We start from the raw sequence: 27,957 nt of genomic DNA on the forward strand, positions 1-27,957 counted from the left end.
GTTGTATGGTTGCGAGGCGTGGGCTATGGATAGAGTTGTGCGCAGGAGGATGGATGTGCTGGAAATGAGATGTTTGAGGACAATGTGTGGTGTGAGGTGGTTTGATCGAGTAAGTAACGTAAGGGTAAGAGAGATGTGTGGAAATAAAAAGAGCGTGGTTGAGAGAGCAGAAGAGGGTGTTTTGAAATGGTTTGGGCACATGGAGAGAATGAGTGAGGAAAGATTGACCAAGAGGATATATGTGTCGGAGGTGGAGGGAACGAGGAGAAGAGGGAGACCAAATTGGAGGTGGAAAGATGGAGTGAAAAAGATTTTGTGTGATCGGGGCCTGAACATGCAGGAGGGTGAAAGGAGGGCAAGGAATAGAGTGAATTGGAGCGATGTGGTATACAGGGGTTGACGTGCTGTCAGTGGATTGAATCAGGGCATGTGAAGCGTCTGGGGTAAACCATGGAAAGCTGTGTAGGTATGTATATTTGCGTGTGTGGACGTGTGTATGTACATGTGTATGGGGGGGGGGCCATTTCTTTCGTCTGTTTCCTTGCGCTACCTCGCAAACGCGGGAGACAGCGACAAAGTATAAAAAAATAAAAGAAAAAAAAAAAAAATATATGGAGACATATATATATATATATATACATGCACATATTCATACTTGCTACCTTCACCCATTCCCTTCACCACCTCGTCATGCAGAAAACAGCAACTCCCCCACCCCAGCAAGGTAGCGCCATGAAAAGACACAAGGCCACATTCATTCGCACTCAGTCTGTAGCTGTCATGTGTAATGCACCGAAACCACAGCTCCCTTTCTGCATCCAGGCTCCATAGACCTTTCCATGGTTTACCCCAGACACTTCTCATGCCTTGGTTCAGTCTGATGACAGCACATTGACCCCAGTATAGCACATCATTCCTATTCACTCTATTCCTTGTACACCTCTCACCCTACGGAATGTTCAGGCCCCAATAGCTCAAAATCTTTTTCACTCCATCCTTCCTCCTCCAATTTGGTCTCCTGCTTCTCCTTGTTCCCTTCACCTCTGATACATATATCCTCTTTGTCAGTCTTTCCTCACTCATTCTCTACATATGTCCAAATCATTTCAACACACCCTCTTCTGCTTTCTCAACCCTGCTCTTTTTATTTTCACATATCTCTCTTATCCTCTCATTACTTACTCGATCAAACCACCTCACACCATATATTGTCCACAAACTTTCCATTTCCAACACATCCACCCTCCTCCATACAACCCTATCTATAGCTCTTGCCTTGCAACCATATAACATTGTTGGAACTACCACACCAAAATCATTGACAAATACCACATTCAAAATACGAAATGAATCCATAAATGCAGTTCATAAATAAATTATCTGTACCACAATGAATAATGTTATCCTTGGAAGGGCCCCTAAAGTTAGTCAACATCACATCCATAGGGTTTAGAAAACCCAAAACAAAGCACTCTACTACATAGTAACAGGCTATACTGACACCAGCCACAAAAACACTGAAACAAACTTTTCCTGTACAATAAAATCAATGACAGTGTTGTTGATTAGCTATTCAGGATTTTCATTGTCTTTCTGGCTAAAGTGTAAGGTCCTTGAGAGGATGAGTGGAATGCCTGTAGAATGCATTGCATAAAATCAATAGGGAAAAGTAAGTGCTCAAATTACGGATGTATAAGTCTGTCAAGTATACCTGGTAAGTTGTATGGGAGTGTTGATTGAGAGGATGGTAGCATGCACAGAGTATCAGATTTGGCTTCAGGAGTGGTAGAGGATATGAGGACTAGGTGTTTGTTTTGAAGAAATTATTTGAGAAATTCTTGGAGAAAGAGGGACTTGTATATGTCATTCATGGATATAGATTTTGTAAAAGGTGCTGTGAATATATGGTGAGGGAGGAAAGGCATTGGAAGCATGAAAGGTTTTCATGGAGAGATTAAGGCTTGTATGTGTGTGTAGGAAGGGATGGAGATGAGGGATTACAGGTGAAGATAAGTTTGGATCAAGGGTGTATAATGTCAACATGGCTGTCTAACCCCTCTCACTGCATCTGGAAGATATATGCCCCAGTAATTCTTTTTTTCTTCTCTGCAGCTGAGGCAAATGTGACTCAGTAATATCTTTTACGTTTCCTTCAGCTGGGAAATGTATGTACAGCCATAAATGCAGTATTTCCTATGGCATTGTTAGCACCATATGTGGAACCATTCTTTCTATATTTGGTATGCTAATTCTTTCCAAAAGTATGATTAGATGTTTACCAAAAAGGGATGGAGATTATTTTTATCATTCCCTTGTTTTATATGCACCAGATATGTTACATCTTATTCTCTACATATGTAACAAATTCGTCTCAATCTTCAAAGTGTACATCTTAAATCTTAGCTTCAGTAATGGTCTTTTTGCAAAATGCTAGCTTATTCTGCATTTTACTCTTTTTCATTGCACTACATGTAGTTGTAGTTGAATGTCATGTAAGATTATTTCTTTCCAGATTCCTCATTGCATTTTCAGCAGACCAAACCAGTATAGAAATCTATCGTTACATGGGGCCTTCAGCTGCTGCAGACATACTTCACTGGTGTGAGGTAAGCTTTTATTAAGAGATAACAGCTCACTGTAACATGAATTATATGAGGAAAAAATTTTTACAAAGGAGGTCCTACATAAAAGTTATGATGGATTTGTCACCTAGATTCTCTAACCCATTCTGTGTGACCATAGATATGCCCAACCTCATTGCAGCTGGGGAAGACAAAAAATGGAAACCCAGATCTTTGCAAAATGATTTTTAGAAAATTTGAAATATACCTTAACAACTGAGAAACAGTCAAATATATGAAAGTGAAATATACCACCTTTTTGCTGTAGAAAGCCTCAAACTCTCTTTGGATGATGGCAGGGTGATGGTGGTATTGCACATTTGTTTTTAATCTACACACTTGCGAATGTGTAGATAGGGGAGAAAGAATACTTCCTACACATTCCTCACATGTCATAGAAGGCGACTAAAGGGGACGGGAGCAGGGGGCTGGAAACCCTCCCCTCCTTGTATTTTAACTTTCTAAAAGGGGAAACAGAAGAAGGAGTCATGCGGGGAGTACTCATCCTCCTTGAAGGCTCAGATTGGGGTGTCTAAATGTGTGTGGATGTAACCAAGATGAGAAAAAAGGAGAGATAGGTAGTATGTTTGAGGAAAGGAACCTGGATGTTTTGGCTCTGAGTGAAACGAAGCTCAAGGGTAAAGGGGAAGAGTGGTTTGGGAATGTCTTGGGAGTAAATGTCAGGAGTTAGTGAGAGGACAAGAGCAAGGGAAGGAGTAGCACTACTCCTGAAACAGGAGTTGTGGGAGTATGTGATACAGTGTAAGAAAGTAAATTCTAGATTGATATGGGTAAAACTGAAAGTTGATGGAGAGAGATGGGTGATTATTGATGCATATGCACCTGGGCATGAGAAGAAACATCATGAGAGGCAAGTGTTTTGAAAGCGGCTGAGTGAGTGTGTTAGTAGTTTTGATGCACGAGACCGGGTTATAGTGATGGGTGATTTCAATGCAAAGGTGAGTAATGTGGCAGTTGAGGGAATAATTGGTGTACATGAGATGTTCAGTGTTGTAAATGGAAATGGTGAAGAGCTTGTAGATTTATGTGCTAAAAAAGGACTGGTGACTGGGAATACCTGGTTTAAAAAGAGAGATATACATAAGCATACGTATGTAAGTAGGAGAGATGGCCAGAGAGCGTTATTGAATTCCATGTTGATTGATAGGTGAGTGAAAGAGAGACTTTTGGATGTTAATGTGCTGAGAGGTGCAACTGGAGGGATGTCTGATCATTATCTTGTGGAGGTGAAGGTGAAGATTTGTAGAGGTTTTCAGAAAAGAAGAGAGAATGTTGGGGTGAAGAGAGTGGTGAGAGTAAGTGAGCTTGGGAAGGAGACATGTGTGAGGAAGTACCAGGAGAGACTGAGTACAGAATGGAAAAAGGTGAGAGCAAAGGACATACGGGGAGTGGGGGAGGAATGGGATGTATTTATGGAAGCAGTTATGGCTTTCGCAAAAGATGCTTGTGGCATAAGAAGAGTGGGCAGATTAGAAAGGGTGGTGAGTGGTGGGATGAAGAAGTAAGATTATTAGTGAAAGAGAAGAGAGAGGCATTTGGACGATTTTTGCAGGGAAATAATGCAAATGAGTTGGAGATGTATAAAAGAAAGAGGCAGGAGGTCAAGAGAAAAGTGCAAGAGGTGAAAAAGAGGGCAAATGAGAGTTGGGGTGAGAGAGTATCATTAAATTTTAGGGAGAATAAAAAGATGTTTTGGAAGGAGGTAAACAAAGTGCATGAGACAAGGGAACAAATGGGAACTTCAGTGAAGTGGGCTAATGGAGAGGTGATAACAAGTTTTGGTGATGTGAGAAGGAGATGGAGTGAGTATTTTGAAGGTTTGTTGAATGTGTTTGATGATCTTTCTTTCTTTCAAACCACTCGCCATTTCCCGCGTTAGCGAGGTAGCGTTAAGAACAGAGGACTGGGCCTTTGTGGAATATCCTCGCCCGGCCCCCCTCTGTTCCTTCTTTTGGAAAATTAAAAAAAAACGAGAGGGGAGGATTTCCAGCCTCCCGCTCCCTCCCCTTTTAGTCGCCTTCTACGACACGCAGGGAATACGTGGGAAGTATTCTTAATCCCCTAAGTGGCAAATATAGGGTGTTTTGGTCGAGGTGGTGTGCAAAGTGAGAGGGTTAGGGAGAATGATTTGGTAAATAGAGAAGAGATAGTAAAAGCTTTGCGGAAGATGAAAGCCGGCAAGGCAGCGGGTTTGGATGGTATTGCAGTGGAATTTATTAAAAAAGTGGGTGACTGTATTGTTGACTGGTTGGTAAGGTTATTTAATGTATGTATGACTCATGGTGAGGTGCCTGAGGATTGGCAGAATGCTTGCATAGTGCCATTGTACAAAGGCAAAGGGGATAAAAGTGAGTGCTCAAATTACAGAGGTATAAGTTTGTTGAGTATTCCTGGGAAATTATATGGGAGGGTATTGATTGAGAGGGTGAAGGCATGTACAGAGCATCAGACTGGGAAAGAGCAGTGTGGTTTCAGAAGTGGTAGAGGGTGTGTGGATCAGGTGTTTGCTTTGAAGAATGTATGTGAGAAATACTTAGAAAAGCAAATGGATTTGTATGTAGCATTTATGGATCTGGAGAAGGCATATGATAGAATTGATAGAGATGCTCAGTGGAAGGTATTAAGAATATATGGTGTGGGAGGTAAGTTGTTAGAAGTAGTGAAAAGTTTTTATCGAGGATGTAAGGCATGTGTACATGTAGGAAGAGAGGAAAGTGATTGCTTCTCAGTGAATGTTGGTTTAGGCAGGGGTGTGGTGTGTGATGTCTCCGTGGTTGTTTAATTTGTTTATGGATTGGGTTGTTAGGGAGGTGAATGCGAGAGTTTTGGAAAGAGGGGCAAGTATGCAGTCTGTTGTGGATGAGAGAGCTTGGGAAGTGAGTCAGTTGTTGTTCGCTGATGATACAGCGCTGGTGGCTGATTCGTGTGAGAAACTGCAGAAGCTGGTGACTGAATTTGGTAAAGTTTGTGAAAAAGAAAGCTGAGAGTAGATGTGAATAAGAGCAAGGTTATTAGGTACAGTAGGGTTGAGGGACAAGTCAATTGGTAGGTAAGTTTGAATGGAGAAAAACTGGAGGAAGTGAAGTGTTTTAGATATCTGGGAGTGGATTTGGCAGCGGATGGAACCATGGAAGCGGAAGTGAATCATAGGGTGGGGGAGGGGGCGAAAGTTCTGGGAATGTGGAAGTCGAGATCATTATCTTGGAAAGCAAAAATGGGTATGTTTGAAGGAATAGTGGTTCCAACAATGTTATATGGTTGCAAGGCGTGTGCTATAGATAGAGTTGTGCGGAGGATTGTGGATGTGCTGGAAATGAGATGTTTCAGGACAATATGTGGTGTGAGGTGGTTTGATCGAGTAAGTAATAATAAGGTAAGAGAGATGTGTGGTAATAAAAAGAGTGTGGTTGAGAGAGCTGAAGAGGGTGTTTTGAAATGGTTTGGTCACATGGAAAGAATGAGTGAAGAAAGATTGACCAAGAGGATACATGTGTCAGAGGTGGAGGGAACGAGGAGAAGTGGGAGACCAAATTGGAGGTAGAAAGATGGAGTGAAAAAAATTTTGAGTGATTGGGGCCTGAACATGCAGGAGGGTGAAAGGCGTACAAGGAATAGAGTGAATTGGGACGATGTGGTTTGCCGGGGTCAATGTGCTGTCAATGGATTGAACCAGGGCGTGTGAAGCATCTGGGGTAAACCATGGAAAGTTCTGTGGGGCCTAGATGTGGAAAGGGAGCTGTGGTTTCAGTACATTATACATGACAGCTAGAGACTGAGTGTGAACAAATGTGGCCTTTATTGTCTTTTCCTAGCGCTACCTCACGCACATACGGGGGGAGGGGGTTGTTATTCATGTGTGGCGGGGTGGCGACAGGAATGAATAAAGGCAGACAGTATGAAATATATACATTTGTATTCCTATGAGTCCACGGGGAAAATGAAACACGAAAAGTTCCCAAGTGCACTTTCGTGTAATAATCCCATCATCAGGGGAGACACAAGGAAGAAATATAACAGTCAGTTGATATACATCGAAGAGACAAAGCTAGGACACCATTTGGTAAACATGTGATTGTCCAAAACATACAACAAGCGTTCATAAACTTATCATTTTACAAATCTTATCAACAATAAAGTTATCTAATGTGTATAGACCATCACTAATATTAAGATTATAATTCTTTGTGTATTTAATAATAGAAGATTCAATGATATTTCTCTTGGTAATAGAGTTAGAGTTAATAACTGAGATGGCGTTACTCCAGTCAATACAATGATCATAGTTTTTAACATGATTAACCATGGCATTTGATGTTGAGAGGTAACATTTCTCTTATCAAAAGTTTGTCATCTTTGTCCCCTTCATTGCCATATATGTATGGACTTATCAAAACACATAAACAGAATTTTCCAGCAAGACCTATAGTGAGTTCAGTAGGCTCCATCACATATGAATTGTCAAAATGGTTAGTTTCTTTATTAAGAATCAAATGCCTTGTTTAATCTTGTTAAAAACTATGATCATTGTATTGACTGGAGTAACGCCATCTCAGTTATTAATTCTAACTCTATTACCAAGAGAAATATCATTAAATCTTCTATTATTAAAATTTTTTTTTTTCACACTATTCGCCATTTCCCGCGTTAGCAAGGTAGCGTTAAGAACAGAGGACTGGACCTTTGAGGGAATATCCTCACCTGGCCCCCTTCTCTGTTCTTTCTTTTAGAAAATAATATCTGTTATTAAATACACAAAGAATTATGATCTTAATATTAGTGATGGTTAATACAAATTAGATAACTTTATTGTTGATAAGATTTGTAAAATGATAAGTTTATGAACACTCGTTGTATGTTTTGGACAATCACATGTTTACCAAATGGCATCCTAGCTTCGTCTCTTTGTTGTATATCAACTGACTGTTATATTTCTCTCTTGTGTCGGCCCTGATGATGTGATTATTACACGAAAGTACACTTGGGAACTTTTCGTGTTTCATTTTCCCCATGGACTCATAGGAATATCTTGATCACGCGCAAAATTGTGATCCTTTTCATTTATATATTTATTTATTTTGCTTTGTCGCTGTCTCCCGCATTTGCGAGGTAGCGCAAGGTAACAGACGAAAGAAATGACCCAACCCACCCCCATACACATGTATATACATACACGTCCACACATGCAAATATACATACCCATACATCTCAATGTACACATATATATACACACACAGACACATACATATATACACATGCACACAATTCACACTGTCTGCCTTTATTCATTCCCATCGCCACCTTGCCACACATGTAATAACATCCCCCTCCCCCCTCATGTGTGCGAGGTAGCGCTAGGAAAAGACAACAAAGGCCCCATTCGTTCACACTCAGTCTCTAGCTGTCATGCAATAATGCCCGAAACCACAGCTCCCTTTCCACATCCAGGCCCCACACAACTTTCCAAGGTTTACCCCAGACGCTTCACATGCCCAGATTCAATCCATTGACAGCACGTCTACCCCGGTATACCACATCGATCCAATTCGCTCTATTCCTTGCCCGCCTTTCACCCTCCTGAATGTTCAGGCCCCGATCACTCAAAATCTTTTTCACTCCATCTTTCCACCTCCAATTTGGTCTCCCACTTCTCCTCATTCCCTCCACCTCCGACACATATATCCTCTTGGTCAATCTTTCCTCACTCATTCTCTCCATTTGCCCAAACCATTTCAAAACACCCTCTTCTGCTCTCTCAACCACGCTCTTTTTATTTCCACACATCTCTCTTACCCGTACATTACTTACTCGATCAAACCACCTCACACCACATATTGTCCTCAAACATCTCATTTCCAGCACATCCATCCTCCTGCACACAACTCTATCCATAGCCCATGCCTCGCAACCATACAACATTGTTGGAACCACTATTCCTTCAAACATACCCATTTTTGCTTTCGGAGATAATGTTCTCGACTTCCACACATTCTTCAAGGCACCCAGGATTTTCGCCCCCTCCCCCACCCTATGATTCACTTCTGCTTCCATGGTTCCATCCGCTGCCAGATCCACTCCCAGATATCTAAAACACTTTACTTCCTCCAGTTTTTCTCCATTCAAACTTACCTCCCAATTGACTTGACCCTCAACCCTACTGTACCTAATAACCTTGCTCTTATTCACATGAAAAGTGAATTCACAGGGAAAAGTTTTTATCGAGGATGTAAGGCATGTGTACGTGTAGGAAAAGAGTAAAGTGATTGGTTCTCAGTGAATGTAGGTTTGCGGCAGGGGTGTGTGATGTCTCCATGGTTGTTTAATTTGTTTATGGATGGGGTTGTTAGGGAGGTGAATGCAAGAGTTTTGGAAAGAGGGGCAAGTATGAAGTCTGTTGGGGATGAGAGAGCTTGGGAAGTGAGTCAGTTTTTGTTCGCTGATGATACAGCGCTGGTGGCTGATTCATGTGAGAAACTGCAGAAGCTGGTGACTGAGTTTGGTAAAGCGTGTGAAAGAAGAAGGTTAAGAGTAAATGTGAATCCTTTTCATACATGTGTATATATGTATATGTATGTGTGAGTATATATCATATGTACACGTTGAGATGTATAGGTATGTATATTTGCCTGTGTGGACGTGTATGTATATACATGTGTATGTGGGTGGGTTGGGCCATTCTTTCGTCTGTGTCCTTGCGCTACCTCGCTAACGCGGGAGACAGCGACAAAGTAAAATAAATAAATAAATATACTTGCAAATGAATCTGCATGTCTGAAAATCTATGGTGGCTCTTATGGCATGTTTAAACTATTAGAAATACAAGACATACCTTTATGAAACAGTGCAAAAACAAATGAAGATTAACTTGATAAGTGGCTGATCTCAGATTGCGTTGGAAGTGAATGGAAACATACATGCAATAATTTTGGAGTCTGGACAACCTGCACTCTATTTCAAGGCCAATTAAATTATGTGCTCTGATTGATATTTTTATGTACATTCCTGTTGTCATTCTGCTATTATTCTGATACTGTACTGTTATTTCATCTTGAGCTATAAATGAATTGTAAAATTGATATGATGGAGCATAATGTGTAGTTACTTTTGTATGAGTAAATGTATCATGGCTGATAGTAGCTTTTGTTTACAATAGTAACTCCATTGGCATGCATGTAACAGTGTCAAATACAAAACTATGAAAGCTGTGCCTTTCATGGAATAGGCACACCAATGAAAGCCTTGTCCCATATGGAATAAGTTAAAAGTGCTTAGAATGACCTACCCTGTTCATCCAAACATATTCCTCTGCATTTAGGTATAAGCCACATGTTTACAATATAAAATCATGTTTAGAATAATAAAACCTCTCCTCCTGTTAAGGGAGCTTGGTAAATACGGGGCCTCTTTGTCCTCTGTTGATGGCTAAACTCCTCGTTCTGTCTAAGTATAGGCTTCAATGGTGTGCGCTCTCTCTGTCATTGCTACAGTGCCTTGGCAACCTCTTTTGGTTAGTTGCAGGCTTTGGGCACAAGATTTCAAGCTAACACAAGATAAGAATAAAGAAGGTAATGATTAACCTAAAGAAGGGAATGAGTCATCATCTTGCTTGTATACCACTCCCAACTCTCTCTTGAAGCTGCATCCTATTTCTTCGTATTTAGCAGTTCATTTTTGTTTGCTGCTGCTAGTTACATGGTTATCACTATCATAAATGCCAGATGTACACTTAGAAAAGAATCCCACCCCTGTTGTGTTTTTAGGGTAACTGACAGCTGTTAAATATTTGAGGATAAATTATTATTGCCATTGACCTATAGTATTTTATGGCTCAGATTGAATGGGAAATATTAGCTCATATCCTCTATGCATGTAGGACTGTAGTCCCTTGTGTACAAAATACATATAGCAACAGACTATTGTGTTCTTTTTGTTTGTGGCTTCTTAAGGTAGTGGAAGAGAACTGAAATTCATGAATTAGTGTTTTAAGGGTAGAAAGGCATACAGATTGATCAAAGAAAAAAGCTTGTACACTTTTCTGATAGCTGAGGAGGTGCAAATAATGTTTGTCATGGATATGAAGCAAAATATCAAGTTTGCTTAAATGTATCTATGGTACTGTGATGCTTTTACCCTCTCTAATTTCATGTTAACAATCTTGTTGAAGAAAAAAATACTTCATATCATTTAAGGTAAACCATGTACCCATGAATTTGTATCCATTACTGCAAGTGAAATCAGGCAACTCTATCCTTAAGTATTCTGTTAGACTGAGATTATTGAAGTCTTTGATAATTTTAGATAACTATACTGGATGACTTCATAATGTTTTCTAAGCTAAAGAAAGTCAATTAGTTAGCTCTCCTAAGATTTGTTTGTTAGTCTGGGAATCATCTTGATAGTTTGTCTGTGCACTCTCTCCCTTCTTTCAAGTAGGGTAACCAAAGCTGAACAAGATATTTATGTTGAGGACATTTTAATTGAATTGGTAAGAGTGAGGATAATTTCCCTAGACTTAAATTCAAAAGCCCAACCCATGATCCAAGAATTTTGTTTGCCCCTTTTACTGCTTCTGTGCATTGCTTACTTGAATTTAGGTCACCAGACATTATTACACCAAAGTTTTTTTCCCATTTACCTTTCGTAGATCAACAGAATTCATACCGTATTTTGCCTTTTCATTTTTAGAATTGGTGTGTACACCTTTGCACTTATCGATATCAAAATTCACTTGGCACCTGTGATGCAAGTTCTTCAGTTTGTGTATGTCAGTTTGAAGCTGTAGACATTCAATATCAGTTGTAGATTTATTTTCCAGGTTGGTATCATCCACAGATTTCAAAATCTGATGGTGACACTTATGACAGCTCCTGCCACAGCTTCCTGTTGCACATTTTCCTCTTGATTGAGATGTTCATAGAAGTGTCAACCTTCTCCAGATATCTGTCCAAATTTTTAGTAATGTATATGGAATGCCCAAACACAAGCAATCCACACATTTTTCATGATGCAGCTTAAGCATAGCCATTCAACAATACACAGTGAACCATTATAATTGTAACAATATGCATATTTTTCTGTGCAACTTGTACCTTGCTGTCTTCAACATTATCATATACAACACTGCCACGCTTACTTGATATTTTCTCAAGTTTGCCTGCCTGACAGTGAATAAATTTTGCCAGTCTCTTTCATGTGACATTTCAAACACAAATGGGGCTCTGCAATTTCCACACAACACTCTTTTTACCACAGTATATACCAAGTGTCATTTCTATGTCCTTTTTCATCACTGTAGGTCAAATTCTTCTTTAAAGTGATGTGGGCAGAATGGTGGCTGCTTCCTCTCTTGTTGCTGCTTCATGCTTCACTTTTCTGACCTTACTTTCTTTTATCTTCTTTATTTGCCACATATGGGCTTTGCTTTGTCTCCCCACCTTGTAGACCCATTTTGAGCAAGCTTCAGCAGGCAAGGACTTCAGTAAATGAAGCATAAAGTCATCCAGACACAGCCCAACATGAAGCATTAAGACCCTTTCACTACAAAAGCTCTTGGGCTACTGTTATGGGGGGTGAGGAGAGGAGACAGTCAGAACATACTGCAAGAGCATTGCCTGATTACCAGGAAGGAAAAGTACAAAAAAGATTGTAAGAATATAAAGATATGATATGGAATGATAACAAAAGTCTTATATGTGAACAGTTTGACAGGGCATGGTTTCATGAGATATTTTTTGATTCAGTTCAATAAAAATACCTAGAATTGGAGGATTATATTCAAATTCTCCAGCATGTTGTCATATGATAAAACACTGTTTTGTCTGGTGTATCTCAAAACCCAATTTTTTTTTTATTTTCCACAGAATAGTGTCAGGCAGTCTATTGGGGTTGCTAGTGTAACATAAGTTTTCAAGGGTCACAATGCATTCATCCATCTGAAAAAAGATGTCATAATTTGCTTACAATTGAGACCTCATCATATGCCTTTAAAGTTATTTTACAACTACAGTAGACCGATCGTATGTGGAGTATTGTGTTGGAGAGTAATATACACTTTTTGAAAGCTTACAGCAGTCACAGTAGCCTTAAAACAACACCTGTTTGTTTAGCAATTTACTCTGTAATTTTCTCTGCCATCACCCTCCACCATATCATGAACAATGTCTCTGCCACCACCTCCACCATCACCTGAAACCAGCCACACAGTAAGTGAATTTTGATTTGTTTTTCATTATTCTACAGTTGTTTAAACTAGTTATATGTTGCTGGTAGTGTACATGTATAACATGGTCCATTATGGGCCTAAATTTATATGTGCTGATTTGTCTGTCAATAACCAAAATGTAATAATTGCACTATCTTGTTACGTACCCGTGCTAAGTTTGTGATTGTCTCCACATAGTACAGGAAATATGATTAGCTTTTATTTGTTTTTTCATTGTTTCATAGTTGTTAAGGTGTGTTTTAATGTTTTCTTAAAGCTGTTATGCCAAAATTTGAACCTTGATTATTTTATATACCACAGCTGCATTAAGAAGTATTGATTGTGTCAGGGAATAGCCTTTCTTTTCTCATGAGATCAGGAACGAAGGTACACATCCTTTTTTCTAACTCCTTACCTAAGGCCAGAAAGGCATAGTGTGTCCAATAGTTGTCTACTAGTAGTGCTGTATGGGTTACTGATCCCTGAAAATAATCCAAATTCTGAATCATGTCGTAACAAATCTTTGGTAAAGGAAAGTGATAAGTCTTATTGCATTGATTCTAATCCTTTATCTGAGGTGTTTTTGTCAAATCTTCAGGATTCAGTTGTCAGTGAGGTGTATAGAAGGAAAAACACCCGTTCTAGTTGTGAATAGATCTGTCTGCAGTGATACTCCTGTGCAAAGAATCCACCAGATTACTTCTTTCCTGGTTGTGACTTCTGTTTGAACAGGCCGCAGACCAAGATAGAGCATTTGTCCACTTGCTGTGAACTCCTTGTAGGTGAAACTTTCACATAGTTATTAGGTATGGCATTAAAAAGAGACAGGTTAGTTGGGGATGTGGGTTTGAATGAAGAGAACTTGGATGAAGTGGAGTGTTTTAGATACCTGGGAGTAGGTATGACATCAGTTGGAAACATGGAAGCTGAAGTGAGCCCAAGGGGGCAAAGGCCTTAGGCACATTGAAGAATGTGTGGAATGGGAGATTACTGTCCTTGAGGGTAAAGATGGTTATTTCTGATGGTATAGTGATCCTGTTGGTACTGTATGGATGCAAGGCATAGGCCAGCAACAAAGATCTAAGGAATAAAGTGAATTTGTTGGAAATGAATTGGGTGAGAACAGTATGCGGTATGAGGAGGGTTAACTGAATAAGGAGTGATAGAGTAAGGGGGAAGTGTGGGAGTAAGAGGAGTATGTATGAGAGAGCTGAAGAAGGTGTGTTAAAATGGTTTAGATATAAGGAGAGGTTGAGTAAGGAAAGCATTACAAAGGGGATAAATATGTCAGAAGTGGAGGGAACAAGGAAAAGGAAAAAACCAAAGATGTGGAAAGATGGAGTGAAAAATGCTTTAAAGGCCAGAGGCCTTATCTTGCAAAAAATTAGATGTGCATGGGATAGAGCTGATTGTAGCAATTTGGTTTACTAGAGATGGTGTGCTGTCAGTGAGGTGAACCAGGGCATATGAAGAGTTCACTGGAAAGTGTGGAAATGTCTGTGGGGTGTGGTTATGAAGAGGGGGCTCTAGTTTTGGTACACTATACATGACAGCCAGTATTTATATTCATTTATTGTACATGATCGCTTTTTCCCACGTCAGTGAGGTAGCATCAGGAAACAGATGAAGAATGGCCCATCCACTCATATACACATATATATAAATAAATGCCCACATATGCACATATACATACATATACATATCATCATATACTTACATATACATATCATCATATACATACACATATGCAGACACTACATACATACACACGTACATGTTCATACTTGCTTGCCTTCATCCATTCCTGTCGCTTCCCCGCCCCAAAAGAAAACAGCATCGCTATCCCCTACTTCCGCAAGGCAGCAGCAGGAATACAGACAAAAAGGCCACTCTCACTCACACTCGGTCTCCAGCTGTCATGTGTAATGCACCAAAACCTCCCTGTCCACATCCAGGCCCCACAGACCTTTCCATGGTTTACCTCAGATGCTTCACATGCCTTGGTTGAATCTATGGCTAGTAATGAGTAGAATTATGGAGTAAAGAAAGCTTTCAGTTATTAGAACCCGAATATTCTTTGGAGTGAGAGACATGCTTGGGGGACAAATGAATTGGATCAATCTGTATGTTGGCAGGGGGAATGCCCTGGGCTGAACCAGGTATATGAAGTGGTCAAGGTAAATCATGAAGTAGTTTGTAGAGCCCAGCTGTGGATGATAGGTTCTAGTTTAAGTAAAATATACATCACAACCAGAAAGTGGATATGTATAAATTGAGTTGTTGTTTGTCTGTTCCTGCTAAGGTGGAAAAGTGATTGGGCATTAATAAAAGAATCTTTAGTAAGGTCCCAGTAGTGTAATTAGTTTTTGTGCATGAGTTTTTGGAAAAACAGATTTGATATTCCCTAACAAACTGAAAAGTGAACTTCGGATCCTTCTTAAACTTTTTCACCTCTCTAGTATACTGACAAGGATAGGTCAAATGGTGGGTTGGTACCACTATTGGAAAGTTTATTATAAGGTACTCAAAGCCCATGAAGTCAGTTTGTAAATTCCCGGGCCTTCATTGAGAAAGGATCTCTTCAGATGAATGCTCTTTTTCATTGATAAACCTGTTTGTGAGCTCATCTGATAATTTGAGTCTTTCTTACTTGTTCACCATTTCCCACACTAGAAAGGTAACACCAGGAACAGATGAAGAAAAGGCCTTACTCACTCACATTCATGTCATCTGTGTGCACTGACATTACAACCCCCTATCCACAATGGGGCCTTGCAGACCTTTCCATGGTTTTTCCCATCTGCTTCACATGGCCTGGTTCAGTCCATTGACAGCACTTCCTCCTCTGTATACCACATCACTCTAGTTCACTTTATCTTGTGCATGCCTTTCACCCTCCTGCATGTTCAGATCCTGAGCACTCAAAATCTGTTTCACTCTTTCCTTCCATCTCCAATTCAGTCTCCCCCTTCTCCTTGTTCCCTCCACTTCTAAGACATATATCCTTGCTCATTATCTTTATATATCAAAACTGATTCAGCACACCTTCATCTATGTGGCCACACTTATTACCACACCTTTGTTGCACCCTCTCATAGCTTACTTGATCCATGTTCCTCATACCACATGTTGGCCTGAAACATTTTGTTTCAAACACATCCTCCTTCTTCTCTACATTGAAATCTGTAGCCCATGCTTCACATCCATATAATCCATACAGCATGGTTAGAATTACTCTACCCTCAAACATACCACCTATTTTTGCCCTCCCCAGTGAACTTGATAAATTTCTACCAGCCTTTCCCTGTAATTTGCTCTCATAATTCTAGTACCAACCCTGGAGATAGGTGAGAAAGAATACCTCCCACATATTCCCTGCATGTTGTAGAAGGAGATTAAAATTGGAGGGAATGGAGGGCTAGAAATCCTCCCCTCCCATTTTTTTTACTTTTCAAAAAGAATGGACAGAGAAGGGGGCCAAGTGAGGATATTCCCTCTAAGACTCAGTCCTCTGTTCTTAATGCTACCTCACTAATGCAGGAAATGGCAAATATGTATGAAAAAATCTATTACCATCTTTATTGTCCTCGTCTGGACCTTCAACCTTCTATATTAGTCCTTTGTGCTTGTGCAGGGGCAATGGCCAAAGTTGAGAAGCATATTATGGTTTTTCCTTTATCTACAATATGAATAACTTGCTGGATATTTTCTTATCCATGTACTTGAAACCTGCTCTGATGTTTGTCAACAAACAGTTTGTTTTCTTAATTCTTCTCTTAATATGGATCTGGTGACAGATTAGGGACATTGTCAACTCCCAAGGCCATCTCACACACAGATCACTGAAGTTTATTTCCTGTTAGATGATAATCATATTGAGCCATCTTTTATTTTGGCCCATCCTCATTACTTTACTATTGCTCAGGTTGAATTTTATCAACCATGTTTCAGATCAGCTTTGAAGTCTGTTTAGGTCTCCTTATAGGATGATGTAGTCTTCCTCACTTTCCACTTTCCTCATGACCTTTGCATCATATACAACATATTCAGTTGGGAGTCCATACCTTCAGACAAGTAATTTACATAGACCAAGAAGAATAATGTTCCCAGAACAGAAATGTGTGTCACTCCACTGGTCACCCACTTAGAAAAGGCTTCCCTTACATGCAGTTTTTCCCCCCTCCCTTTGTACACCTCTAATGGTGATTGTATAGTACTGAGAAGAGCAGACTTTTTTTTGCTATGCTTACATGGAGATGGAAGAGACCTTGATATCATATAATGTAAGACAGATGTCCTCTAACATAGCATTCCTCAGAAACTTTTCATTGGAGCAGAACTTAAGAAGTGGGGTGTTTAGTTCTCGTCTTTCACCTTCATCAGGTGGCACCATAGTTTAGACTTTCTAGATATATCCACCATGGCTCTAAGGGTTTCTTCTTTAGGAGACTTAGATTTCATTGTGCTTGTGAATCACCATTGAAGTTATTTATATCTGCTCTTGGGTTTAGCCTGATCTGTATTTTTTCATTTTTTTTTGTAAACCCTCCTTCATATAGTTATGCTGTCATACTCACAGGATAGACTGCGAAAGAGAGAAATAAAGGTTTTGAAAATTTGAAAACCTTTTCTCTCTTGAGACAGTGTCTTTTGAGCATTTCCTCCTGATGTTCTTACTTTGCCTTACCTTCCCTCTTCGTTTTAAAACAACGTTTTCTTTCTGTCTGCTGTAACTGCCTTTAGTTTAGCACCCACAATCTGCAAATTTTGAGCTTGAATGGTTATAAGGGAGTGGGTCAATTAAGTTACCTTGATTATGGTTTTTCAATACAGAGAGCAGGCCTAAAATGAGCTAGTTTCTGCAAATACAATTGTGTGGTTAACAAAGGAATAAGGAGGGCTAGTGCTTCCTTATAGAAATAATGAGGGTTGAAAGATCCTGACCCAGATTTTCCTAGAGATTATTCAAGAGAATATCTCAAGCTTGCAGGAGACTACTGTAGAGAGAAAATGTTTTTCTGTTTTCAAATTTACATTTCTTGTTGGATGTAATTGTTGATGTAAGTAGCCAGTATAATGCTGAAACTTGTTTTATTGTAATGCTATATATTGTACTTACTTGTATTTCAGAGCACAAGTGTTCTTAAGGAAAATGATCCCAAGACACATGAGATTAGAAGGAACATATTTGACCGTTTCTTCAGGTTGAAGCACATTGTGACTGTGGCAACTAATGGTGAACAGCTTAACCGTGAATGCAGCTTGTTCACTGATGATGGCAAGTATGTTGAAATTAATTATGAAATTTTTAAGTTGGTACAAGTTTAAGACAAAACAACTGTAATGATCCAGGGCTGTTTTGAAGCATGCTGTCTTGATGATAGCATTAATTTTTTTTCTCTCCTGATTTAGTATGTTGTTTTGATTAACTATCTTTTTGTACTTGATTACCATGGCTGTCAGATTAAAAGTGACAAAAAATTATAGAACAAATATTCATTTGTGTGTCAATCTATCCTCATTTCTTCATTCCTATTTCATTTTTTTGTGAACCAGATAAACACAGCCTCTGCAGTACTGCTCAGCCCCATTCCCTTCCCATTCCTTTTTTTTTTTTTTTTTTTTTTTTCAATCAGCAACCCATCTCCAGTTTGTTAAATTGAAACATAAGCTTCCAAACTTATAAAAGCCACTCACACTTTTTCATTTTTCACAAAATTGCTTCTTCATTTAAAACCAAAGTTTCCTTTCATACCACTTTTATACACAAAGTGCTTCCATTGCACTCAATCCCCAATCATCCATCAAACATCTTCGTCTGAAATACCCCTAGATGTAATCAAATTTTTCACCACATTTATCCATCTTTTCCATTGTCTGCATTTGAAACAATATCACTCAATTTGCTAGCTCATACTGTCCCAACCCATGAGCTGCATATAAGCTTTCGTTAGCAAACCACCCTCTTTTTTCATTTCTTTCTTTTACTTTATGAATCATGCCAATGACAGCTTTGCAAGGTATGGATTTTACTCTTTTTGTTTTTTGTGATGTTTATATTCAAAGCTTCTGTAAGAAATAATATTCCTCCTTCTCATGGTAGATGTATTTTGCAACATAAGTGCAGAAGCATGTGAGAAGACCTTGTGAGTTGATGCAATTTGATGAGTCTTTTATTTCTTTCATACTTGTTCGCTGTTTCCTGCATTAGCTAGGTAGGACCAAGAACAGAGAAAGAAAAGGCCTCATTCACTCACATCTGTTCTCATGCTGTCATGTGTAATGCACCAAAACTGAAAACCACAGGCCTCTATCCACAACCAGACCCCACTGACCTTTCTTTAGGATCCTTTAGCTGCTTCATATTTCCTTCTTCAGTTCATTGACAGTACATTGCCCCATGTACACCATGTTGCTGCAGTTCACCTAATCCCATGCACCCCTTTCACCCTCTTACTTGTTCAGACTCCTAGCACAAAATCTTATTCACTCTATTCTTACATCTCCAATATGGTCTCCCCTTTTTTCCTCGATCCCCCATTTCTGATGTATATATCCTCTTTTTCTGCCTTTCATCACGCATTCTCTCCATATGTCCAAACCATTTCAGCATACTCTTTTCACCAGTTACAAGGATACTCTTCTTATTACCTCACCTCTCTCATATCCTGTCACTGTTTACTTGATCAACTCTCCTCACACCACATATTGTCCTCAGGTATTTCATTTCAGACACATGTACCCTCTTCTGTACATTCTCATTTGTATCCCATGCCTCGCATCCATACATCATTATCAGGACTACTGTACCTTCAAAGATACCCACCTTTGCCCTCCAAGAAAGTGACCTCTCATTTTACACATTTCTCACTTTTCCCAGAACCTTCACCCCCCTCAATCTCCTATGACTCACCTCAACTTCCATGGGTCCATTCACTGCTATGTCTGCTTCCCGGTATATAAAACACATCACATCCTCAAAATTTTCCTCACTGAAACTCACATCTCAACTAACGTGTCTCTCTGTACAGCTAAACCTTATAACTCTGCTTCTGTTTACATTTACTTTCAACTTCCTCCCTTCACACACTCTCCCAAACTCAGACACCAACTTCTACAGTTTCTTTCCTAAATCTGCCACCAACACTGTCTCATCAGCAAACAACCTTTGACTCACTTCTCAGGCCTGCCCCTTTCTCTCTGACCTTTGCATTTACCTCCCTCACTACCCCATCTTTATGCAAATGGTTACAACACACACTCCTGCTACACATCCATCTTCACCTGGAATCACTCACCCTCCTCTCTCCCCACTTGCATGTGTGCCATACTCGCTTGATAAAAAATCCTCAATAGTTTTAAAAGCTTTCCTCCCTCACCATATATTTGTAGCACCTTCCACAAAGCATCTTTATCTATCTTATCATATGCTATCTCTAAATCTGCTAATGCCACATACATAACTTTCTTTTTCTTTAAGTATTTCTCAAGCACATTCGTCAGAGCAAACACCTGACCCTTACATTCTTTACCACCTCTGAATCCACATTGTTCCTTCCCAGTCTAATGCTCTGCGCAAGCAGCCACCCTCTCAACCACCATTCATCCATACAACTTAACAGGTACACATGATAATCTCATACCTATGTAATTTGAACACACCTTTGTTCCCCATGCCTTTATACATTTGCATTGTGCTCTCATTCCAACAATCATCACACACCTCACTATGATCTGTATTGAAAATCTTGAGTAACAAGTCAACTACACATTCCCCCTCCTGCAAGCAGTTATGTTGTTAGTGAAGAGCCACCTTTGGTGAGGCAGTATCACTGGGAGTACAGTCTCATAAAGAAGTTATCAATCCACATAAGTCCACATTTCCTTTGCTGCTGGAAATACTGGAAGGAGCTCAGCCTTGGGCTGCAGGAGCCTATGGAAAGAGATCCTGCATAAGACTTTTTGTAAGAATGAGACATCAGGGTGATTATTACTTTGTTATATGCATATTCATACTTGTTTGTTATTTCTTTAATCAGCAAGTGAGCACCAGGAAGAGGTAAGAATAGCCTCATTTGTTCACTTACTCTTCTTACTACCACACCTCTCTGTTGGCCAATTATTTCTTACTAAATCAACCCTCGTTACATCATTTATTGTCTTTAAACATTTCATTTTCAATGCATTCATCTTCTGTACTTTGTCATCTAGGGCCCATGCTTTACATCTTATCAACAACTTTAAGACTACTTTACCATTTAATCTTACTACCCCAGAAATTATTTTTATCTTGATAAGGCTTCTTCTATCCCTGGGGATAGGGGAGAAAGAATACTTCCCATGTATTCCCTGCGTGTCGTAGAAGGCAACTAAAAGGGGAGGGAGTGGGGTGCTGGAAATCCTCCCCTCTCATTTTTAATTTTCCAAAAGAAGGAACAGAGAAGGGAGCCAAGTGAGGATATTCCCTCAAAGGCTTGGTCCTCTGTTCTTAAAGCTACCTCGCTAACATTGGAAAGGGGAATAGTATGAAAAGAAAAATAATAAGGCTCTTTCAGCACTCGGCAAGCTGATCACCTCCACTGGGCATGACCATTGGTCATAAAGTTTAGTGATGTGTATGTATCTTTGTGAGAAGAGTGCAAGGTATTTGAGAAGTTACTGTTTGGTGTCTTTGTTGTGGTGGTTGCATCAAGGGCATAAAGTGTTTTGAGATTTGTTGAAGTGGGATTTATTATGTTGCTGCAATGAGTGATATCCAGAATGTAGACAGAAAAGTGTTACTTATGATTGCATAGGGAGTGTGGCTTATGATTGATGTACATCTAGTGTGGTGGAGTTTAAAACTGAGTTGGGAAGGTCAGTTGTTCAGTGCTTGTTGGATTATTTTAATGATTATATGTATTTTGTCAGTATCGAATTTGTTAGGAGAGTAGAGATCTATGAGTGGATGTTGCTGAAATTTGAGGCGAGACTAAGCTTTTGAGTTCTACGTCGAAGTTCAGGGTTCTTTATGGAGTGGTTTATTGGTGGGGAGTCTAGTGCTGTTGCATAGAATCGAATGCCAAGTATGTTATAGTAGGATTGTATTGGGAGGACTTTTGTTTCATTGCATTTATTCTGAGTCCTCAATTTTGTGTGGTTTGCAGCTTTGTGATATGTGCTTTTGGGAAACAGGAATACTATGCAGGTGAGGTATAGTTTAGAGTGAAGCAGATGAATTGCTTGCACAGGATGCTAAGGGACTCCTTTTCTTGACCAAATCTGGTGCTTTTTTGTGTTCTGAGGGCATGTGGAGAAGATGAATTGTTGTCCACATCTGGTGCCATATAGTGTTCTGAGGGATATGTATAGTGAGTGTGTTGGTGTAATGTTGATGTTTTTAGTGTGAGGAATGAATTTCTTGTGAGTTGTATATGATGACTATTGGTGATTTGTTTAATGGGAGTGATTTTCCATTTATGGTGACTAGAGATTGTGAGCCGGATATAGATCTGTCCGGGGTTAAAAGAGTGATTGAAGATTTCTGTAGATATGCAACATTCTGTGGTAAATCACCCCATTGTTTCAGTATAGTGATGTGATGCTGCTTTTTGTTGTTGCTGTTGTGATGATAGGGCATTGTGATGTAATTGTGAGGTCATCTGCATATGAGAAGACCTTCATGTTGTGAAAGGTTGTGGAGAAAGAACTGCTCCTTTGGGCACTTAATTGTAGAGGTTAAGTGTTTGAGAGGTGAAGCCATTGTGTATGATTCTGCTATGGTAGCCGGCTATGATTTTAGCCAACCACTCTGTTATTTTTGTGGAGGGTAGTGTCAAGTGTCTTTTGTGTGAAGCTGTGTTAAGGGATGGAGTCAAATGCTTTTTTAATGTATATATTACCACTAGTATTGTGTGTGTGGGGAGGGGGGGCTTTGGTTGGTTGACACTATCTAGGATATGTTCTGTGAAGTCACTGTGTAGAGTGGTTGTTAAGTGGTTGGATCTGAAGCCATGTTTTGTAGATAAGAGTGAGATGTTCTTTGATTCTGTCGTAGATCAGTTTTTCACATAGTTTGGATACTAAAGATAGAGGATGAAAGAGATATTATGATGTAAAAGCAGTAGGAGGGGTAAGAGTATGGGAGTTTGTAGGGTTTTAAGATTGGTATTTTATTGGCAAGTTTTTGGATGTTAAGGATTTTCTTGTGCAGCCATAGATGATTGAAGATATCTTTAAGTACTTGGATTGCAACTGAGCCAAAGTGTTTCATGTGAAAGTTTGTTCTGCTGCCAGGGCTTCTTGCAGGAAAGTTCTTTAATGTTTTGATAACTTGATCATTTCAGTGGGAGTGATAGAAAACACATCATGGCTTCATCTCAGAACAAAGCATAATGAGAAATCAAACAAATAAAATGATGTCTAGAAAGGCCTCAGATTTCTCAAAAGCAGTTCAAAGAAGTGATCAAAAGATCTGTTAATGATGTCACATTCTGTGTGAGACAAAATTGTATTGGATTACTTATTAGAATCTTAAATGAAAACTTTTCTTGGTCCATTTAGCTGAAAATATTGCTTGCCGTTAGGCTCTTGGTGTAGGTTCAGATAGGTAAATTTACATTCAGTATTGTTTTGGTTATATGCCATGAAACTCACGTATTCAAACTGAAAATAGATTTGCAAATGTAATTATTTGAAGATTTAAAGATGTAATCACTACTTGTTCCAACAACTTTTGATGATTAGGATATGTTTTGTACTTGCTGCTTTCTTCTTTACATATTAGGTGGATGCTTATCCTTATGTGATTGAAATATATTTTAGAAAGTGTTTCATCTTGATATGTGGGCAATATTATCAACCATCTTATATTATTGTAGATTGTTTCTTACTATTTCAGGTATGTTATAGTTGGATCTGCTTCCATAGATGATGTCAACAGTATTGACCACTTTGATATGTACAGAAATAATGAATCGGTGACACCAAACCCTCGCTCACCTTTAGAAGACTACACTCTGCACATAGTTGATATTGAAATGGGCAGGCTCTGTGATTCCAGAACTTTCATGCATGACAAGATTTTTCTGTCTCATAATCAGGGACTATATTTGTACAGACAGACTCTTGCAGTGCTTTCTGTTCAGCATCAAACCATACACATATTCCAGGCAAGTATTTGATTATGTGATCATGTTTATTGCAGGCAAATATTATTTACTTAAGACCTTGTTTATTATTTTTTTTTTTTTTAATTATACTTTGTCGCTGTCTCCCGCGTTAGCGAGGTAGCGCAAGGAAACAGACGAAAGAATGGCCCAACCCACCCACATACACATGTATATACATACACATCCACACACACATATACATACCTATACATCTCAACATATACATATATATACACAGACAGACATATACATATATACACATGTACATAATTCATACTGTGTGCCCTTATTCATTCCCGTCGCCACCCCACCACACATGAAATATCAACCCCCTCCCCCCCGCATGTGCGTGAAGTAGCGCAAGGAAAAGACAACAAAGGCCACATTCGTTCACACTCAGTCATTAGCTGTCATGTATAATGCACCGAAACCACAGCTCCCTTTCCACATCCAGGCCCCACAGAACTTTCCATGGTTTACCCCAGACACTTCACATGCCCTGGTTCAGTCCATTGACAGCACGTCGACCCTGGTATACCACATCGTTCCAATTCACTCTATTCCTTGCACGCCTTTCACCCTCCTGCATGTTCAGGCCTCAATCACTCAAAATCTTTTTCACTCCTTCTTTCCACCTCCAATTTGATCTCCCACTTCTCCTCGTTCCCTCCACCTCTGACACATATATCCTCTTTGTCAATCTTTCCTCACTCATTCTCTCCATGTGACCAAACCATTTCAAAACATCCTCTTCTGCTCTCTCGACAACGCTCTTTTTATTACCACACATCTCTCTTATGCTTTCATTACTTATTCGATCAAACCACCTCACACCACATATTGTCCTCAAACATCTCATTTCCAGCACAACTCTAGCTATAGCCCACACCTTGCAACCATATATCATTGTTGGAACCACTATACCTTCAAACATACCCATTTTTGCTTTCCAAGATAACGTTCTTGACTTCCACACATTCTTCAACACGCCCAGAACTTTCGCCCCCTCCCCCACCCTATGATTCACTTCCGCTTCCATGGTTTCATCTGCTGCCAAATCCACTCTCAGATATCTAAAACACTTCACTTCCTCCAGTTTTTCTCCATTCAAACTTACCTCCCAAATGACTTGTCCCTCAACCCTACTGTACATAATATCCCTGCTCTTATTCACATCTGCTCTCAGCTCTCTTCTTTCACACACTTTACCAAACTCAGTCATAAGCTTTTGCAGTTTCTCACCCCAATCAGCCACCAGCACTGTATCATCAGCGAACAACAACTGACTCACTTCCCAAGCTCTCTTATCCACAACAGACAGCATACTTGCCCCTCTTTCCAAAACTCTTGCATGCACCTCCCTAACAACCCCATCCTTAAACAAATTAAACAACCATGGAGACATCATGCACACCTGCCACAAACCAACATTCACTGAGAACCAATCACTTTCCTCTCTTCCTACATGTACACATGCCTTACATCCTCGATAAAAAATTTTCACTGCTTCTAACAACTTGTCTCACACACCATATATTCTTAATACCTTCCACAGAGCATATCTATCAACTCTATCATATGCTTTCTCCAGATCTATAAATGCTACATACAATCCATTTGCTTTTCTAAGTATTTCTCACATACATTCTTCAAAGCAAACACCTGATCCACTCATCCTCTACCACTTCTGAAATCGCACTTCTCTTCCCCAATCTGATGCTCCGTACATGCCTTCACCCTCTCAATCAATACCCTCCCATATAATTTCCCAGGAATACTCAACAAACTTATGCCTCTGTAATTTGAACACTCACTTTTATCCCCCTTGTTTTTGGCACTATGCAAGCATTCCACCAATCCTCAGGCACCACTCTCAGATATCTAAAACACTTCACTTCCTCCAGTTTTTCTCCATTCAAACTTACCTCCCAAATGACTTGTCCCTCAACCCTACTGTACATAATATCCCTGCTCTTATTCACATCTGCTCTCAGCTCTCTTCTTTCACACACTTTACCAAACTCAGTCATAAGCTTTTGCAGTTTCTCACCCCAATCAGCCACCAGCACTGTATCATCAGCGAACAACAACTGACTCACTTCCCAAGCTCTCTTATCCACAACAGACAGCATACTTGCCCCTCTTTCCAAAACTCTTGCATGCACCTCCCTAACAACCCCATCCTTAAACAAATTAAACAACCATGGAGACATCATGCACACCTGCCACAAACCAACATTCACTGAGAACCAATCACTTTCCTCTCTTCCTACATGTACACATGCCTTACATCCTCGATAAAAAATTTTCACTGCTTCTAACAACTTGTCTCACACACCATATATTCTTAATACCTTCCACAGAGCATATCTATCAACTCTATCATATGCTTTCTCCAGATCTATAAATGCTACATACAATCCATTTGCTTTTCTAAGTATTTCTCACATACATTCTTCAAAGCAAACACCTGATCCACTCATCCTCTACCACTTCTGAAATCGCACTTCTCTTCCCCAATCTGATGCTCCGTACATGCCTTCACCCTCTCAATCAATACCCTCCCATATAATTTCCCAGGAATACTCAACAAACTTATGCCTCTGTAATTTGAACACTCACTTTTATCCCCCTTGTTTTTGGCACTATGCAAGCATTCCACCAATCCTCAGGCACCTCATCATGAGTCATACATACATTACATAACCTTACCAACCAGTCAACAATACAGTCACCCCCTTTTTTGATAAATTCCACTACAGTACCATCCAAACCCGCTGCCTTGCCAGCTTTCATCTTCCGCAAAGCTTTTACTACCTCTTTTCTGTTTACCAAATCATTCTCCCTAACCCTCTCTTTTTGCACACCACCTCGACCAAAACACCCTATATCTGCCACTGTATCATCAAACACATTCAACAAACCTTCAGAATACTCAATCCATCTCCTTCTCACATCACCATTACTTGTTATCACCTCCCCATTTGCCCCCTTCACTGATGTTCCACAGAGAGCGTTATTGGATTACGTGTTAATTGATAGGCACGCGAAAGAGAGACTTTTGGATGTTAATGTGCTGAGAGGTGCAACTGGAGGGATGTCTCATCATTATCTTGTGGAGGCAAAAGTGAAGATTTGTAGAGGTTTTCAGGAAAGAAGAGAGAATGTTGGGGTGAAGAGAAGTTGTGAGAGTAAGTGAGCTTGGGAAGGAGACTTTTGAGGAGGTACCATGAGAGACTGAGTACAGAATGGAAAAAGGTGAGAACAAAGGATGTAAGGGGAGTGGGGGATGAATGGGATGTATTTAGGGAAGCAGTGATGGCTTACGCAAAAGATGCTTGTGGCATGAGAAGCGTGGGAGGTGGGCAGATTAGAAAGGGTAGTGAGTGGTGGGAAAAGAAGTAAGGTTATTAGTGAAAGAGAAGAGAGGCATTTGGATGATTTTTGCTGGGAAATAATGCAAATGACTGGGAGATGTATAAAAGAAAGAGGCAGGAAGTCAAGAGAAAGGTGCAAGAGGTAAAAAAAAGAGGGCAAATGAGAGTTGGGGTGAGAGAGTATCATTAGATTTTAGGGAGAATAAGAATATGTTTTGGAAGGAGGTAAATAAAGTGCGTAAGACAAGGGAACAAATGGGAACATCAGTTAAGGAGGCTAATGGGGAGTTGATAACAAGTAGTGGTGATGTGAGGAGATGGAATGAGTATTTTGAAGGTTTGTTGAATGTGTTTGATGATAGGGTGGCAGATATAGGGTGTTTTGGTCAAAGTGGTGTGCAAAGTGAGAGGGTTAGGGAGAGTGATATGGTTAACAGAGAAGAGGTAGTAAAAGCTTTGCGGAAGATGAAAGCCAGCAAGGCAGTGGGTTTGGATGGTATTGCAGTGGAATTTATTAAAAAAGGGGGTGACTGTATTGTTGACTGGTTGGTAAGGTTATTTAATGTATGTATGACTCATACATACATTGG

General features: G+C 39.7%; 1 protein-coding gene across 1 annotated transcript in view; it reads left to right on the plus strand.

Moving 5' to 3' along the window:
* Positions 1-27,957, plus strand: part of abo (de-etiolated protein 1 abo) — a 91,082-nt gene that overhangs the window by 10,285 nt on the left and 52,840 nt on the right. The window contains exons 3-5 of the mRNA XM_071673836.1: positions 2,513-2,606; positions 17,971-18,122; positions 23,720-23,990. Coding sequence (XP_071529937.1) covers positions 2,513-2,606; positions 17,971-18,122; positions 23,720-23,990 — 517 coding nt within the window. The remainder of the gene's footprint in view (positions 1-2,512; positions 2,607-17,970; positions 18,123-23,719; positions 23,991-27,957) is intronic.

Source organism: Panulirus ornatus, chromosome 19, assembly GCF_036320965.1.
Source record: "Panulirus ornatus isolate Po-2019 chromosome 19, ASM3632096v1, whole genome shotgun sequence".
Lineage (NCBI taxonomy): Eukaryota > Metazoa > Arthropoda > Malacostraca > Decapoda > Palinuridae > Panulirus > Panulirus ornatus.